Source organism: Leopardus geoffroyi, chromosome X, assembly GCF_018350155.1.
Source record: "Leopardus geoffroyi isolate Oge1 chromosome X, O.geoffroyi_Oge1_pat1.0, whole genome shotgun sequence".
In the NCBI taxonomy this organism is placed as follows: Eukaryota; Metazoa; Chordata; class Mammalia; order Carnivora; family Felidae; genus Leopardus; species Leopardus geoffroyi.
This window is the reverse complement of record NC_059343.1, coordinates 83,749,069-83,763,845: the sequence shown is the minus strand read 5'-3', so window position 1 is coordinate 83,763,845 and position 14,777 is coordinate 83,749,069. Positions and strand designations below refer to the sequence as shown.

The 14,777-nt window shown below is 40.0% G+C and overlaps 1 protein-coding gene and 1 long non-coding RNA gene across 3 annotated transcripts in view; one reads left to right on the top strand and one right to left on the bottom strand.

Annotated features, from left to right (window-relative positions):
• Positions 1-14,777, top strand: part of LOC123594718 — a 98,139-nt gene that overhangs the window by 13,815 nt on the left and 69,547 nt on the right. The window lies entirely within an intron of this gene.
• BEX4 (brain expressed X-linked 4) lies at positions 11,145-11,504 on the bottom strand. The gene has a single exon (XM_045471621.1). It carries the CDS (start codon positions 11,502-11,504, stop codon positions 11,145-11,147), a length of 360 nt encoding a protein of 119 aa, XP_045327577.1.

Below are 14,777 nucleotides of genomic sequence, written 5' to 3'. Positions count from 1 at the left end.
ATCCAATAGGCACAGAGAACTCCCTTCAGATGTAACTTGAATGGATCTTCTGCACGATATACCATAGTGAAACTGGCAAAATACAAGGATAAAGAGACAATTCTGAAAACAGCTAGGGATAAACACGCTCTAACATATAAAGGGAGAAACATAAGACTAGTGGAAGACCTATCTACTGAAACTTGGCAGGCCAGAATTTAATGGCAGGAAACCTTCAATGTGATGAACAGAAAAAAATATGCAGCCGAGAATTCTTTATCCAACAAGTCTGTCATTCAGAATAGAAGGAGACATAAAGGTCTTCCCAAGCAAACAAAAACTGAAGGAATTCATCACCACTAAACCAGCCCTACAAGAGATCCTAAGGGGCATTCTGAGTGAAATGTTGCAGGGACCACAAAGTACCAGAGACATCACTACAAGCATGAAACCTACAGACATCACAATGACTTTAAACCCATATCTTTCCATAATAACACTGAATGTAAATGGACTAAATGCTCCAACCAAAAGACATAGGATTTCAGAATGGATAAAAAAACAAGACCCATCTATTTGTGTCTACAAGAGACTCATTTTAGACCTGAGGACACCTTCAGATTGAAAGTGAGGGGATGGAGAACTATCTATCATGCTACTGAAAGTCACAAGAAAGATGGAGTAGCCATACTTATAGCAGACAAACTAGACTTTAAATTAAAGGCTATAAAAAAAATTAAAGGCTATAACAAGAGATGAAGGAGGGCATTATATACTAATTACAAGGTCTATCGATCAGGAAGAGCTAACAGTTATAAATGTCTATGCACCAAATACGGAAGTCCCCAAATATATAAAAAAAATCACAAACATAAGCAACCATATTGATAAGAATGTGGTAACTGCAGGGGACGTTAATACAACACTTACAACAATGGAAAGATCATCTAGACACATGGTCAATACAGAAACAAGGGCCCTGAATGATACACTGGATCAGATGGACTTGACAGATATATTTAGAACTCTGCATCCCAAAGCAACAGAATATACTTTTTTCTCTAGTGTACATGGAACATTCTCCAAGATAGATCATCTACTGGGTCACAAAACAGCCCTTCATAAGTATACAAGAATTGAGATCAGACCATGCATACTTTCAGACCACAATGCTATGAAGCTTGAAATCAACCACAGAAAAATGTCTGGAAATTCTCCAAAAGCATGGAGGTTAAAGAACACCCTACTAAAGAATGAGTGGGTCAACCAGGCAATTAGAGAAGAAATTAAAAAATATATGGAAACAAATGAAAATGAAAATACAACAATCCAAACGCTTTGGGATGCAGCGAAGGCAGTCCTGAGAGGAAAATACATTGCAATCCAGGCCTATCTCAAGAAACAAGAAAAATCCCAAATACAAAATCTAACAGCACACCTAAAGGAAATAGAAGCAGAACAGCAAAGACAGCCTAAATCCAGCAGAAGAAGAGAAAAAATAAAGATCAGAGCAGAAATAAACAATATAGAATAAAAGGAAAAAACTGTAGAGCAGATCAACGAAACCAAGAGTTGGTTTTTTGAAAAAAGAAACAAAATTGATAAACTTCTAGGCAGGCATCTCAAAAAGAAAAGAGAGATGACCCAAAATAGATAAAATCATGAATGAAAATGGAATTATTGGGGCGCCTGGGTGGCGCAGTCGGTTGGGCGTCCGACTTCAGCCAGGTCACGATCTCGCGGTCCGTGAGTTCGAGCCCCGCGTCGGGCTCTGGGCTGATGGCTCAGAGCCTGGAGCCTGTTTCCGATTCTGTGTCTCCCTCTCTCTCTGCCCCTCCCCCGTTCATGCTCTGTCTCTCTCTGTCCCAAAAATAAATAAATGTTGAAAAAAAAAAAAAAAGAAAATGGAATTATTACAACGAATCCCTCAGAGATACAAGCAATTAGCAGGGAATACTATGAAAAATTATATGCCAACAATCTGGACAATATGGAAGAAATGGACAAATTCCTAAACAACCACACGCTTCCAAAGCTCAATCAGGAGGAAATAGAAAGCTTGAACAGACCCATAACCAGTGAAGAAATTGAATCAGTCATCAAAAATCTCCCAACAAATAGGAGTTCAGGACCAGATGACTTCCCAGAGGAGTTCTACCAGATGTTTAAAGCAGAGACAATACCTATCCTTCTCAAGCTATTCCAAAAAATAGAAAGGGAAGGAAAACTTCCAGACACATTCTATGAAGCCAGTATTACTTTGATTCCTAAACCAGACAGAGACCCAGTAAAAAAAGAGAACTACAGGCCAATATCCCTGATGAATATAGATGCAAACATTCTCAATAAGACACTAGCAAATTGAATTCAACGGCATATAAAAAGAATTATTCACCATGATCAAGTAGTATTCATTCCTGGGATGCAGGGCTGGTTCAACATTCACAAATCAATCAACGTGATACATGACATTAATAAAAGAAAAGATAAGAACCATATGATTCTGTGAATCGATTCAGAAAAGGCTTCAACAACGTTCCTTAATAAAAACCCTCGAGAAAGTCGGGCTAGAAGGAACATACTTAAAGATGATGAAAGCCATTTATGAAAAGCCCACAGCTAACATCATTCTCAATGGGGAAAAACTGAGACCTTTTTCCCTGAGATCAGGAACATGACAGGGATGTCCACTCTCACCGCTGTCGTTTAACATAGTGTTGGAAGTGCTAACATCAGCAATCAGACAACAAAGGAAAACAAAGGTATCAAAATGGGCAAAGATGAAGTCAAGCTTTCACTTTTTGCAGATGACATGATACTATACATGGAAAATCCGATAGACTCCACCAGAAGTCTGCTAGAACTGATACATGAATTCAGCAAAGTTGCAGGATACAAAATCAATGTACAGAAATCAGTTGCATTCTTATACACTAATAATGAAGCAACAGAAAGACAAATAAAGAAACTGATCCTATTCACAATTGCACCAAGAAGCATAAAATACCTAGGAATAAATCTAACCAAAGATGTAAAAGATCTGTATGCTGAAAACTATAGAAAGCTTATGAAGGAAATTGAAGAAGGTATAAAGAAATGGAAAAACATTCCGTGCTCATGGTTTGGAAGAATAAATATTGTCAAAATGTCAATACTACCCAAAGCTATCTACACATTCAATGCAATCCCAAACAAAATTGCACCAGCATTCTTCTCGAAGCTAGAACAAGCAATCCTAAAATTTATATGGAACCACAAAAGGCCCTGAATAGCCAAAGTAATTTTGAAGAAGAAGACCAAAGCAGGAGGCATCACAATCCCAGACTTTAGCCTCTACTACAAAGCTCTAACCATTAAGACAGCATGGTATTGGCACAAAAACAGACACATAGACCAATGGAATAGCATAGAAACCCCAGAACTAGAGCCACAAAAATATGGCCAACTAATCTTTGACAAAGCAGGAAAGAATATCCAATGGAAAAAAGACAGTCTTCTTAACAAATGGTGCTGGGAGAACTGGACAGCAACATGCAGAAGAATGAAACTAGACCGCTTTCTTACACCATTCACAAAAATAAACTCAAAATGGATGAAGGACCTGAATGTGAGACAGGAAACCATCAAAACCCTAGAGGAGAAAGCAGGAAAAGACCTCTCTGACCTCAGCTGTAGCAATTTCTTACTTGACTCATCCGCAAAGGCAAGGGAATTAAAAGCAAAAATGAACTACTGGGACCTCATGAAGATAAAAAGCTTCTGCACAACAAAGGTAACAACCAACAAAACTAAAAGGCAACCGACGGAATGGGAAAAGATATTTGCAAATGACATATCGGACAAAGGGCTAGTATCCAAAATCTATAAAGAGCTCACCAAACTCCACTCTCAAAAAACCAATAATCCAGTGAAGAAATGGGCAAAAAACATAAATAGACACTTCTCTAAAGAAGACTTCCAGATGTCTAACAGGCACATGAAAAGATGCACAACGTCGCTTCTCATCAGGGAAATACAAATCACAACCACACTCAGATACTACCTCACACCAGTCAGAGTGGCTAAAATGAACAAATCAGGAGACTATTGATCCTGGTGAGGATTTGGAGAAATGGAAACCCTCTTGCACTGTTGGTGGGAATGCAAACCGATGCAGCCGCTCTGGAAAACAGTGTGGAGGTACTTCAAATAATTAAAAATAGATCTATCCTAGACCTAGCAATAGCACTGCTAGGAATTTATCCAAAGGATACAGGAAGTGCTGATTCATATGGGCACTTGTACCCCAATGTTTATAGCTGCACTTTCAACAATAGCCAATTCATGGAAAGAGCCTAAACGTCCATCAACTGATGAGTGGATAAAGAAATTGTGGTTTACATACACAATGGAATACTACGTGGCAATGAGACAGAATTCAATATGGCCTTTTGCAGCAATGTGGATGGAACTGGAGAGTGTTATGCTAAGTGAAATAAGTCATATAGGAAAGACAGATACCATATGTTTTCACTCTTACGTGGATCCTGAGAAACTTAACATAAGACAATGGGGGAGGTGAAGGAAAAAAGAAAAGGTTAGAGAGGAAGGGAGCCGAAACATAAGAGACTCTTAAAAACAGATCAGGGGCGCCTGGGTGGCTCAGTTGGTTGAGCGTCTGACTTTGGCTCAGGTCATGATTTCACAGTTTCGTGGGTTGGAGCCCGCATCAGACTCTGTGCTGACTGCTTGCTCAGAGCCTGGAGCCTGCTTCAGATTCTGTGTCGCCTTCTCTCTCTGCCCCTCCCCCGCTCACACCTTGTCTCACTCTGTTTCTCAAAAATAAATAAATGTAAAAAAATTAAAGAAAAAACTGAGAACAAACTGAGGGTTGATGGGGTGTTGAAGGGAGGGGAGGGTGGGTGATGGGTATTGAGGAGGGCACCTTTTGGGTGAGCACTGGGTGTTATATGGAAACCAATTTGACAATAAATTTCATATTTAAAAAATAAATTAATTAATTAAATTAAAAAAATAAATCTTAATTGAAAAGGAAAAAAAATTCTTGCAGGCTTAAAAATAGATCATTTACTGATTCTAAAACTTATATGAAAATTCAGGGGACCTAGAATATTGAAAGCAATTTTAACAGAGAAGAACAACGTTGCAGGACTTTCCCTACCTAATTTCAAGACTTACTCTAAGGCTACAGCAATCAAGACAATTTGATATTGGTGAAAAGATAGACATAGTGATTAGTAAAGCAGAATAGAAAGTACAAAAATACAGCTACATATGCATAAGTACTTGATTTTTGACAAAGATAAAAAAGCTATAGGATGGAGAAAGGAAAGTCTTCTCAACAAATGGTGTTGTATTAGTCAGATATAATATGGGAAAAATGAACACCAAGGTTTACTTCACATTCACACAAAAATTAACTTAAGATGGTTCATAAAACAAAATGAAAAGCCTAAAAAATATAAAACTATTAGAGTAAAATAGAGGAGAAAGTCTTTATAACCTTGGTTTAAGCAGCACATTATTTAAATAGAACACAATTATAAAAGGGAAAATTGATTAAACGGACATCATAAAAATTTAAAAGCTTTGGTCTTTGAAAGAAACAAGTAAATGAAAAGGCAAACCAAGACTGAGAGAAAAATTTACAACATATATATCAACAAAACTGAATACAGAATTTATAAGGAAATCTTGCAATTCAGCAGTAAGAGGATGAACAACCAAATTTAAAAATTAGCAAAATATTTGAACAATTTTTTTTCACAAAAGAAGCTAGATGAATGACTAATGAGTACATGAAAAGATGCTGAACATCACTAGTCATCAGAGAAATAAAAATTAAAGCCACAAGATACTATACACCCTTTAGAATGGTTAAAATTTCCAACAAAGACATGAAAATATGTTCAACATCTCTCATAATCAGGGAAATACAAATCAAAACTACAATGAGATATCACCTAACACCCATCAGAATGGCTAAAATCAAAACACAAGAAAGAACAGGTGGTGGTAAGGACGTGGAGAAAGAGGAACCCTCGTGCACTGCCAGTGGGAATGCAAACTGGTGCAGCCACTCTGTAAAATAGTTATGGAGGCTCCTCCAAAATTTAAAAATAGAACTACTTTGTGAGCCAGCTATTACAGTACTAGGTATTTACCCAAAGAATACAAAAATACTATTCAAAGGGATACATGCACCCCAATGTGTATATCACCATTATCTACAATAGCCAAACTATGGAAAGAGTCCAAATGTGCATCAAGTGATAAATGGATACAGAAGTGGTATATATGTAGAATGGAATATTACTCAGTCATAAAAAAGAATGAAATCTTGCCATTTGAAACAATGTGGATGGAGCTAGAGAGTATTATGCTAAGGAAATCAAGTCAGTCAGAGAAAGACAAATACCATATAACTTCACTCATATGTGGAATTTAAGAAACAAAACAAACGAGCAAAAGTAAAGAAAAGAGAGAGAGGCAAACCAAGAAAGAGACTCTTAACTATAGAGAACAAACTGATAGTTACCAGAGGGGAGAGAGGTGGTGGGATGGGTTAAATAGGTGATGGGGATTAAGGAGTGCACTTGTTGTGATGATCACCTGGTGTTGTATGGAAATGTTCAATCACTATATTGTACAGCTTGAAACTAATATTACACTGTATGTTAACTACCTGGAATTTAAATAAAAACTTTTAAAAATTAAAAATATTAACAAAAAAACCCTAACCACACCGAGTAATTATAAGGATGAGGAAAGTTGGCACTCTAATACTCTACTCATGGGAATGTAAAATGGTGAAACCACCTTGGAAAACAGTTTGGTAGTTTCTTTCTTAAAAATTAAACTTACAACTTCTATATAATGTTGCCATTTCATTCCTAGGTGTATACCCAAGAAAAATGAAGACACGTTTACACAAAAATCTGTGCATGCATATTCATATCAGCTTTATTTGTAACAGCCAACAACTAGAAATTATCTAAGTGCCCATCAACAGATGAAGGGATAAACATTCACCATATCATGAAATATCACTCAGCAGTAGAAAAGAATATGTTATTATTGCATGCAAAATCATTATATTGACTAAATGAGGTCAGAGAAAAATTAAAAAAAGTGTATGCTCTGTGATTAACTTTATATAAAAAATACTGCAAAAATCAAAATATAGTGACAGAAAGCAGACCAGAGTTTGCTTGAGGATGGAGGTGGAAGTGGGGGTAGACTACAAATGGGAAGAAAAAGACTTTTGGAGGTGATGTAAGTGCTTGCTATTTTCATTGTGGTTATGGTTTCATAGGCTTACATGTATGTAACACAGATCAAATTGCATAGTTTAGGTACTTTCTGAACTTTAGTTATACCTTAATAACGCTAACATAATTACTTACATGTAGACACAGACTGAAAAGAGTAGAAGTAATAACTTGTTTTGTGTTTTCTTCTCGTGATATTTCGTTTGTTTTTACTTTTTTTCGTTATAAGTTCAATTTTTTCCTTGCTGGCCTCTTTAAAGACTCCCTCAATGATATCTCAATTTTCTGTAATTTGAAGTTGACAGCATATGCTTCTGAAAGGCTCTACTCAGAGATATCTCCTTTTTCTTTTTAATTACTTAGCTTCTATCCTAAGCCCTGTTTCAAAATCTATAAAAATATACACATGTTCCTCAAGAAACTAAACATGAATATATAAATGACTGATAGGGATGAATGCCTTAGTCCTTTTTGTTGTTCCTAGTTGATTCACTTTTCTTTGGTTTTCATATTTCTTTTATTTTCTTACTGGCCTCTTTAGGGACATTCCCCAATGACATATTTCAATCATCACCTTAAAAAGTCAGAATGTACTGTCCACCAAGATTGACCCTCCCATGGGATGTATAAGTTAATGGAAGTGTTCACTACAGCAACTCAGTGCTCCTTCAATTGCCTTGTTACTCGGTAAATTTTACTTTTTCTCTTGGTTTTTATTTTTTTCCAGGAAGTTCTGTTCTCACTCTTTCACCCTTGCTGAAACACTCAGGAAAGCGTGCTTCCTTGTTTATCTTCAATCATGTTCTGATTATGATCCCTGAACTTTGCTGCTTCTAGAAGGTTCTATGCTCATACTACCTTGGGGGTGGGCTCCTGAATGGCTCAGTCAGTTAAGTGTCCGACTTCAGCTCAGGTCACGATCTCATGGTTCATGAGTTCGAGCCCCGTGTTGGGCTCTGTAATGACAGCTCAGAGCCTGGACCCTGCTTTGGATTCTGTGTCTCCCTCTCTCTCTCTGCTCCTCCCCTGCTCACACACTCTCTCTCTCAAAAATAAATAAACATTAAAAAAAAAGAAATACATTTTTAAGGCTATAATATTTCCTACAAGTAAAACTAAAACTAGTTTTTTAAAATAATTTTTTAAAGTTAATTTATTTTTTTAAATATTTTTTTTTCAACGTTTATTTATTTTTGGGACAGAGAGAGACAGAGCATGAACAGGGGAGGGGCAGAGAGAGAGGGAGACACAGAATCGGAAACAGGCTCCAGGCTCTGAGCCATCAGCCCAGAGCCCGACGCGGGGCTCGAACTCACGGACCGCGAGATCGTGACCTGGCTGAAGTCGGACGCTTAACCGACTGCGCCACCCAGGCGCCCCTAAAGTTAATTTATTTATTTTGAGGGGGGAGAGGCAGAGAGAGAGCACGAGAGAATCCCAAACAGGCTCCACACTGTCAGCACAGAGCCTGATGCAGAGCTGGATCCCACAAACCATGAAATCATGACCTGAGCTGAAATCAAGAGTCAGATGCTTAACCAACTGGGCTACTCATGTGGCCCTCAAAAATAATTCTTTTTTTTTTTTTAAGTTTATTTATGTATTTTGAATGAGAGAGACAGAGAGAGAGAGAGCAAGTGGAGGAGGGTCAGAGAGAGAGGGAGAGAGAGATAATACCAAGCATGCTCCACACTGCTAGCACAGAGCCTAATGTGGGGCTTGAACCCACAAACCATGAGATCATGACCTGAGTTGAAGTCGGATACTAAACCGACTGAGCCATCCAGGCACCCCTCAAAATAATTATTAATGCTACTGGATGATGGACTATGATGTTTTTTGTTCTTTTTTTTAATTTTAAGTTTAGTTTGAGAGAGAGAAAGGTAGCACAAGCAAGCAGGGGAGGGGTAGAGAGAGAGGGAGGGGCAGATAGAGAGGGAGAGAAACCCAAGCAGGCTCTGCGATGTCAGCCTGCAGCTCAACACAGGACTTGGTCTCAAAAAACGTGAGATCATGACCTAAGCCGAAATCAAATCTGATGCTTAAACGGCTGAGTCACTTAGGCACTCCCTAATTTGTTTTTTAAAATTGATTGTTGTGAGCCACAAAACTGATTTCAATAGCCATAATGGGTGGCTATTATCACCGTGAAGAAGACTGGGTTGTCAGGTCTTTAAAATTTCTTTCTGTTCTTTCAAAAAATTTAAAGCATCTACATTGAAAATATACAAAAATATTAAAAACACCCTCAATCTTACTGAGTCTCCCTGATACCCTCCTTAGCTTGTTATCAGTTACAAAAGTTAAATATTCTGTATTTCCATATAACAGTCTTAGAGAAAATGGCCCAAGCCAGTTATATAGCAGGGGGTAGCCTTGGTTCTGAACATCTCTGAACACCAGTACCCTCATCTGCCATTATCCCTACCACTCTTATACCGTTCTATTTTAAAGCCCTGTACTTTTCCTTTTTAATGTTTTTGTCCATCAAATTCAGGTGATATTCATCCTATTATTTTACTTTATTTTTCACACTTAATAATACAACACACACATATGTACTTAGATATATACATATATATGTATATATATATGTATATGTGTGTATGTGTGTGTGTGTGTATATATATATATATATATATATATATATATATATATATATGGCCTCAGTGTACATTAGATTTACGAGGAAAGCATGTTAAAAAATGAAGATTCTGGGGGCGCCTGGGTGGCTCAGTCAATTAAGTGTCGGATTCTTGATTTTGGCTCAGGTCATGATCTCATGGTTTGTGAGATCTAACCCTGCATCAAGCTCAGCACTGATAGATAGCATGGAACCTGCTTAAGATTCTCTTTTTCCCTCTTTGCCCTCCCCTGCTCACACACTTACATGGTCTCTCTCTCAAAATAAATAAAATAAAACTCAAAAACAAATGGAGATTGTGGCATGCCCATCTGTGAGTCTGGAGAATAGAAGCCAGCTGTTCTACATTAAAAAGCTTAAAAATCTCCCCTGGGATGCCTGGGTGGCTCAGTCGCTTGAGCATCCAACTTCAGCTCAGGTCACATGATCTCAGTTTGTGAGTTCCAGCCCTGCACTGGGCTTTGGATCTTCTGTTCCCCTCTCTCTCTGCCCCTCCCCCACTCTCTCCTTCTTAAAAATAAATAAATAAATAAATAAATAATAAAATATTAAGGGGCGCCTGGGTGGCGCAGTCGGTTAAGCGTCCGACTTCAGCCAGGTCACGATCTCGCGGTCCGTGAGTTCGAGCCCCGCGTCAGGCTCTGGGCTGATGGCTCGGAGCCTGGAGCCTGTTTCCGATTCTGTGTCTCCCGCTCTCTCTGCCCCTCCCCCATTCATCCTCTGTCTCTCTCTGTCCCAAAAAAAAAAAAACAAAAAAAAACAAAAAAAAAAACGTTGAAATAATAAAATATTAAAAAAGTGCTCCCCTCTCAAGGTGTTTTTTATGCAGGTGGTGGCCTCACTCTGAAAAACAGTAGGGCATACATTCTTAAAATAATATCAGATGTTATGAATATGATCCTTCCTTACTCATTGGATGGTAACAACAACAACAAAAAGTCAAAGACAGTTGTGGTTTTGAGTCTAGGCAGCTAGGTGAGGACAGATAGTAGCAAAAAATAAAGACTAGGGTGAAAAAGGAAGATTGCTTTTTAAACTGATTTATTCATTTCATATTATGAAAAGAATAGTTTTTCCTAAACCTGGGTGAAACTGCCCTACTGGACAGAAAGTTTTACACTGAGACAAAACAATATTTAATTACAAACTGCTAAGTGGAAACACCAACAGGTTTACCTAAAAACTAAATCACAAACTGCAAGCTTGTAGAGCAGAGGCCACATTATTAACCGCAGGGAAAACCTTACAATTCAAGGTATAAGGCAAAAGTCATAATGATTATCAGGTTCAGGAGTTTGGAAGTGCTTATGATGCCTCATTTGCTGGTCCTTAGTTTTTCTCCTGATTTCCATCATCTGCCCTAGGAACTTTTCCACATCATCTCCCACTTCATTATGATCAATATGCCTGTTGGGTATGGCCCATCGAAAATTAGGGACAAGTCGTCTCATTCGCCCCAGCCTGACATTTCGTCCATGCTTCTGGCCTTCACCTCCTCTCGAATTGTGTGCTTCCTCACCATTCTGTAGGAGGCCTTGTTCTTCTCCGTTTTCCTGCTGGGCATTTTCCATGTTGAGATTTTTCACCGTTTGTTTCTCTTTGGACGCCATTGCTCCTAGGAGATAAGAGACCAGAAAAAGGACTATTTTCTTGGGACGAGCAGCACCGAGGACAGAGGCCCTTACTACGCCTGTTCCAAAATTCAGAGCCTTGGATACCAAAGGCTTTTTAAAATTTTACTTTCCCACCATAGAGGCTCCCTACGCTTTCCGGCAGGTCCCCAGTCTGAGCCTTACCCCCTCCCGGTCGCTCCTCTCCCAAAGCCCACCCTTCTCCCAGCCGATCCATCTCCACGCCTCTGCAGGCACCAAGATGGAGAGGGGCTGGTTGGTGGGAGGAATTTGGGGTCTCAGGGCTTTCCACACGTTACCTCCACCCGCCTCCCCACTGTCCCCCACAACGACCTGGGCCTATCCTTGCAGTCTCCTCCTCCCGATTCTCGCCCCCCCTGAGCCGACAGGACACCTACACCCGCACACCTGCAGAGGGCAGGGGTGGGGAAGCGGGGACTGCTGCAACTCAGTGCTCGGCGCCAACCCGACGCCACCCAGCCTCTCCTGGGCCCCCCGAGACCCCACGGCCGTCCCACCCCCACCCCCACCCCCGGACGCCCCATCCCCCGCGCTGACTACCATTTTCTACACCAAGAAGGACGGGGGCGGGGCCTGAGTGCGAGAGGCAGGTGTTTGCGAAGGGTCATCGCCTCATGGCGGTCCAACCCTCCGCCCTACCATTTTCTGCGGCCAAACGCGGGCCACAGCTTGGCGTGAGGGCTGTGGTTCTTTCGCAGTTCCGCCCCCGGGCAGCTGGGACCCGAGGAGGTCTCCGTGGGCCGCGTGGGCTCTTGCACCCTGGCCCAGGGGACTCTCCCCCTCCTCCAGGTCCCTTACCTGCTCCCCCTCCAATTCCTACTCTTTGGGGCTTCCCCTGGCCCCCACGCTCTCAGGGCCACGAGGAGCAGGTACCGAGAAGGGAACGAGCGCCGGCCCGGTCTGACGCTAGAGCTAGGCGCTCGAGTCACCATTGGCAGGTCATGTGAGGCCTTCGTCACCGCGAGCGGCACCGCCCCCATCCCGTGCCCGCTGCTGCCCGCGGGGTGGTGCAGAACTGGTTGGCCTGCGCACCTCCTCTCTGCTGCATCGTCCTTCTGAGCAGCACCAGGCTGGACTCTGTGACTCTCCCCTCTTTGTATATTCCTTGGCTTTTCTCTGCCTGCCGGGGAAGGGCAGTATCTTCTTAGAGGCCTGTTGGCCATTTCCTGTCCTCCTCTGGGAACTTGCTTCTTCCTCTCCTTTGCTCCCAGGCTACATCCCTCCCCGCGTCGGGTTTAGTCGCAAAAGTTAAGGGGGTGCAGAAAACTTGAGTAGTGAAGATAATCACATTTTAATTCAATATCTTAAAAAACAAAATTTATGCAAGAACATCTATGAGCAAGATGTCGCACCTACCCTGCTCCCAACCTGTGGTCCTCCTGCTACCAATGCCCACCATTTTCTCTATACCAAAATGTTGGGGGTGGGGGTCAGGAAAGGAGGTGTAATTTTTTCTAATTCTTCTTAATACTCTTTTGTTCCCTTTTCGACTAGAATGTCATTCTCTTTATAGTTTACCTTAACTTTATTCTAACTTTTGTTATGAAAAAAATTAAAACATATGCAAAAATAAAATAGTAGAATGAAAGCCACTGTACTCATCACATAGCTCCAACGGGTTAACTCATTGCCAATGTTACTTCATGTGTATCCTTACTCACTTCCTACTCTTAGAAATTATTTTTGAAGCAAATGTCGGTCATAATATCATTTTGTGCATAAGTATTTCAAAGTACATGTCTATAAGGACTCTCATATGTATTTATGTATTTATAAAATTTATGTATAACATATCATATGTATATTTATACCACAATACCATTTTCCCACCTAACAATTAATAATTCCTGAATACTGTTTTATGTCCAATCCGTATTCAAGTTTTCAATTCTGTTATAGGTTTTTAACAGTTTGTTTTGACTAGGGTCCAAATAAGACTGAATGCTGCTTTCAAGATACTCTTTTTGTCTTTGGCTTTGACAGTTTGACTATATTGTGTCTTGGTGAGTGTATTCTGTAAGTTCATGTCTGATATTGAACCTTTTAATTGAATTTTTAATTTCAGCTACTGTAATTTTCAGCTCCAGAATTTTTGTTAGTTCCTTTTAATAATTTCTTCCTGTTTTTTCATGTTCCCCATTTGGCAAGACATTAATTTCCTGGTTTATTTTAGTTCTTTTTCTGTGGTTTCCTTTAGCTCTTTGAGCATATTAAATTCAGTGACTTAAAGCCTTTCCCTAGTAAGTCCGGCTTCCTCAGAGTCAGTTTTTACTAATTTCATTTTTGTTGTGAATAAGCCATACTTTCTTTGCACATTTCATATTTTTCTGTTGTTGCTGAAACTCGACATTTTGAATAGTATAATATGGCACCTCTGGAAATCATATTCTCCCTCAGGATTTGTTGTTGTTGGCTGTTGTGGATTGTTGTTTGTTTGTTTAGTGACTTTTCTAAATTGATTTTGTAAAGTCTGTAGTCTTTATCATGTCTGCCACTGAAACCTGTGTTGCCTTAACTTAGTGATCAGCTGGTATTTTGACAGTTACTTTAAATACCTGGAGCCAGTAAAAGAAAAAAAGAAGAAACACTCCCAGTATTTGCAGATTGGTCTGTGCTGGTGAACTCGTTCACTGCTTAGCCAGACCATTTTCAACTCTGTATTAATTTTCACTTTCTTCTTGCACAGAGTCTGAAGGCTAGCTGGAGGTGAAAGGCCTCCTCAGGTCTTTGAAACAGTTGCATTCCATCCTGGGCATATGTGTGGTCTTCTCAGTCTCCCTGTATATTGGGGAACTTTTAAAAGCCCTTATTTTCCCATGTATTTACTTTCCTAGCCTCTTCCTCCCAGTTTTCTCATTCTATTTATTTTTTGACCTTGGTACTGTCCTTTACCCCAGGCTGCTGTGTCTAATATCCAAGCCTTTAAATGCTTTTGACAAAAGTCACTCTACTCCTGGGAAGGCTCTAAGGCAAAATAAAGGGAAACCTTGGTGTCTTCTGTGAGGAGGACCAGCGAGATGGTCAAGACCCACAGATACAATTGAATAAGGTCCATAATGTTCCTTCTGGTACTAGCAAACTTCACTAGCTGATCTGGAGTATTGAGGATGATAGCCTGGTAATTTTTTTTTTAATTTTTTTTAACGTTTTTATTTATTTTTGAGACAGACAGAGACAGAGCATGAATGGGGGAGGGTCAGAGAGAGAGGGAGACACAGAGTCTGAAACAGG

Excerpts from the sequence above, each read along its gene's own strand:
- BEX4 (XM_045471621.1), bottom strand. The coding sequence starts at position 11,504 with ATGGCGTCCAAAGAGAAACAAACGGTGAAAAATCTCAACATGGAAAAT.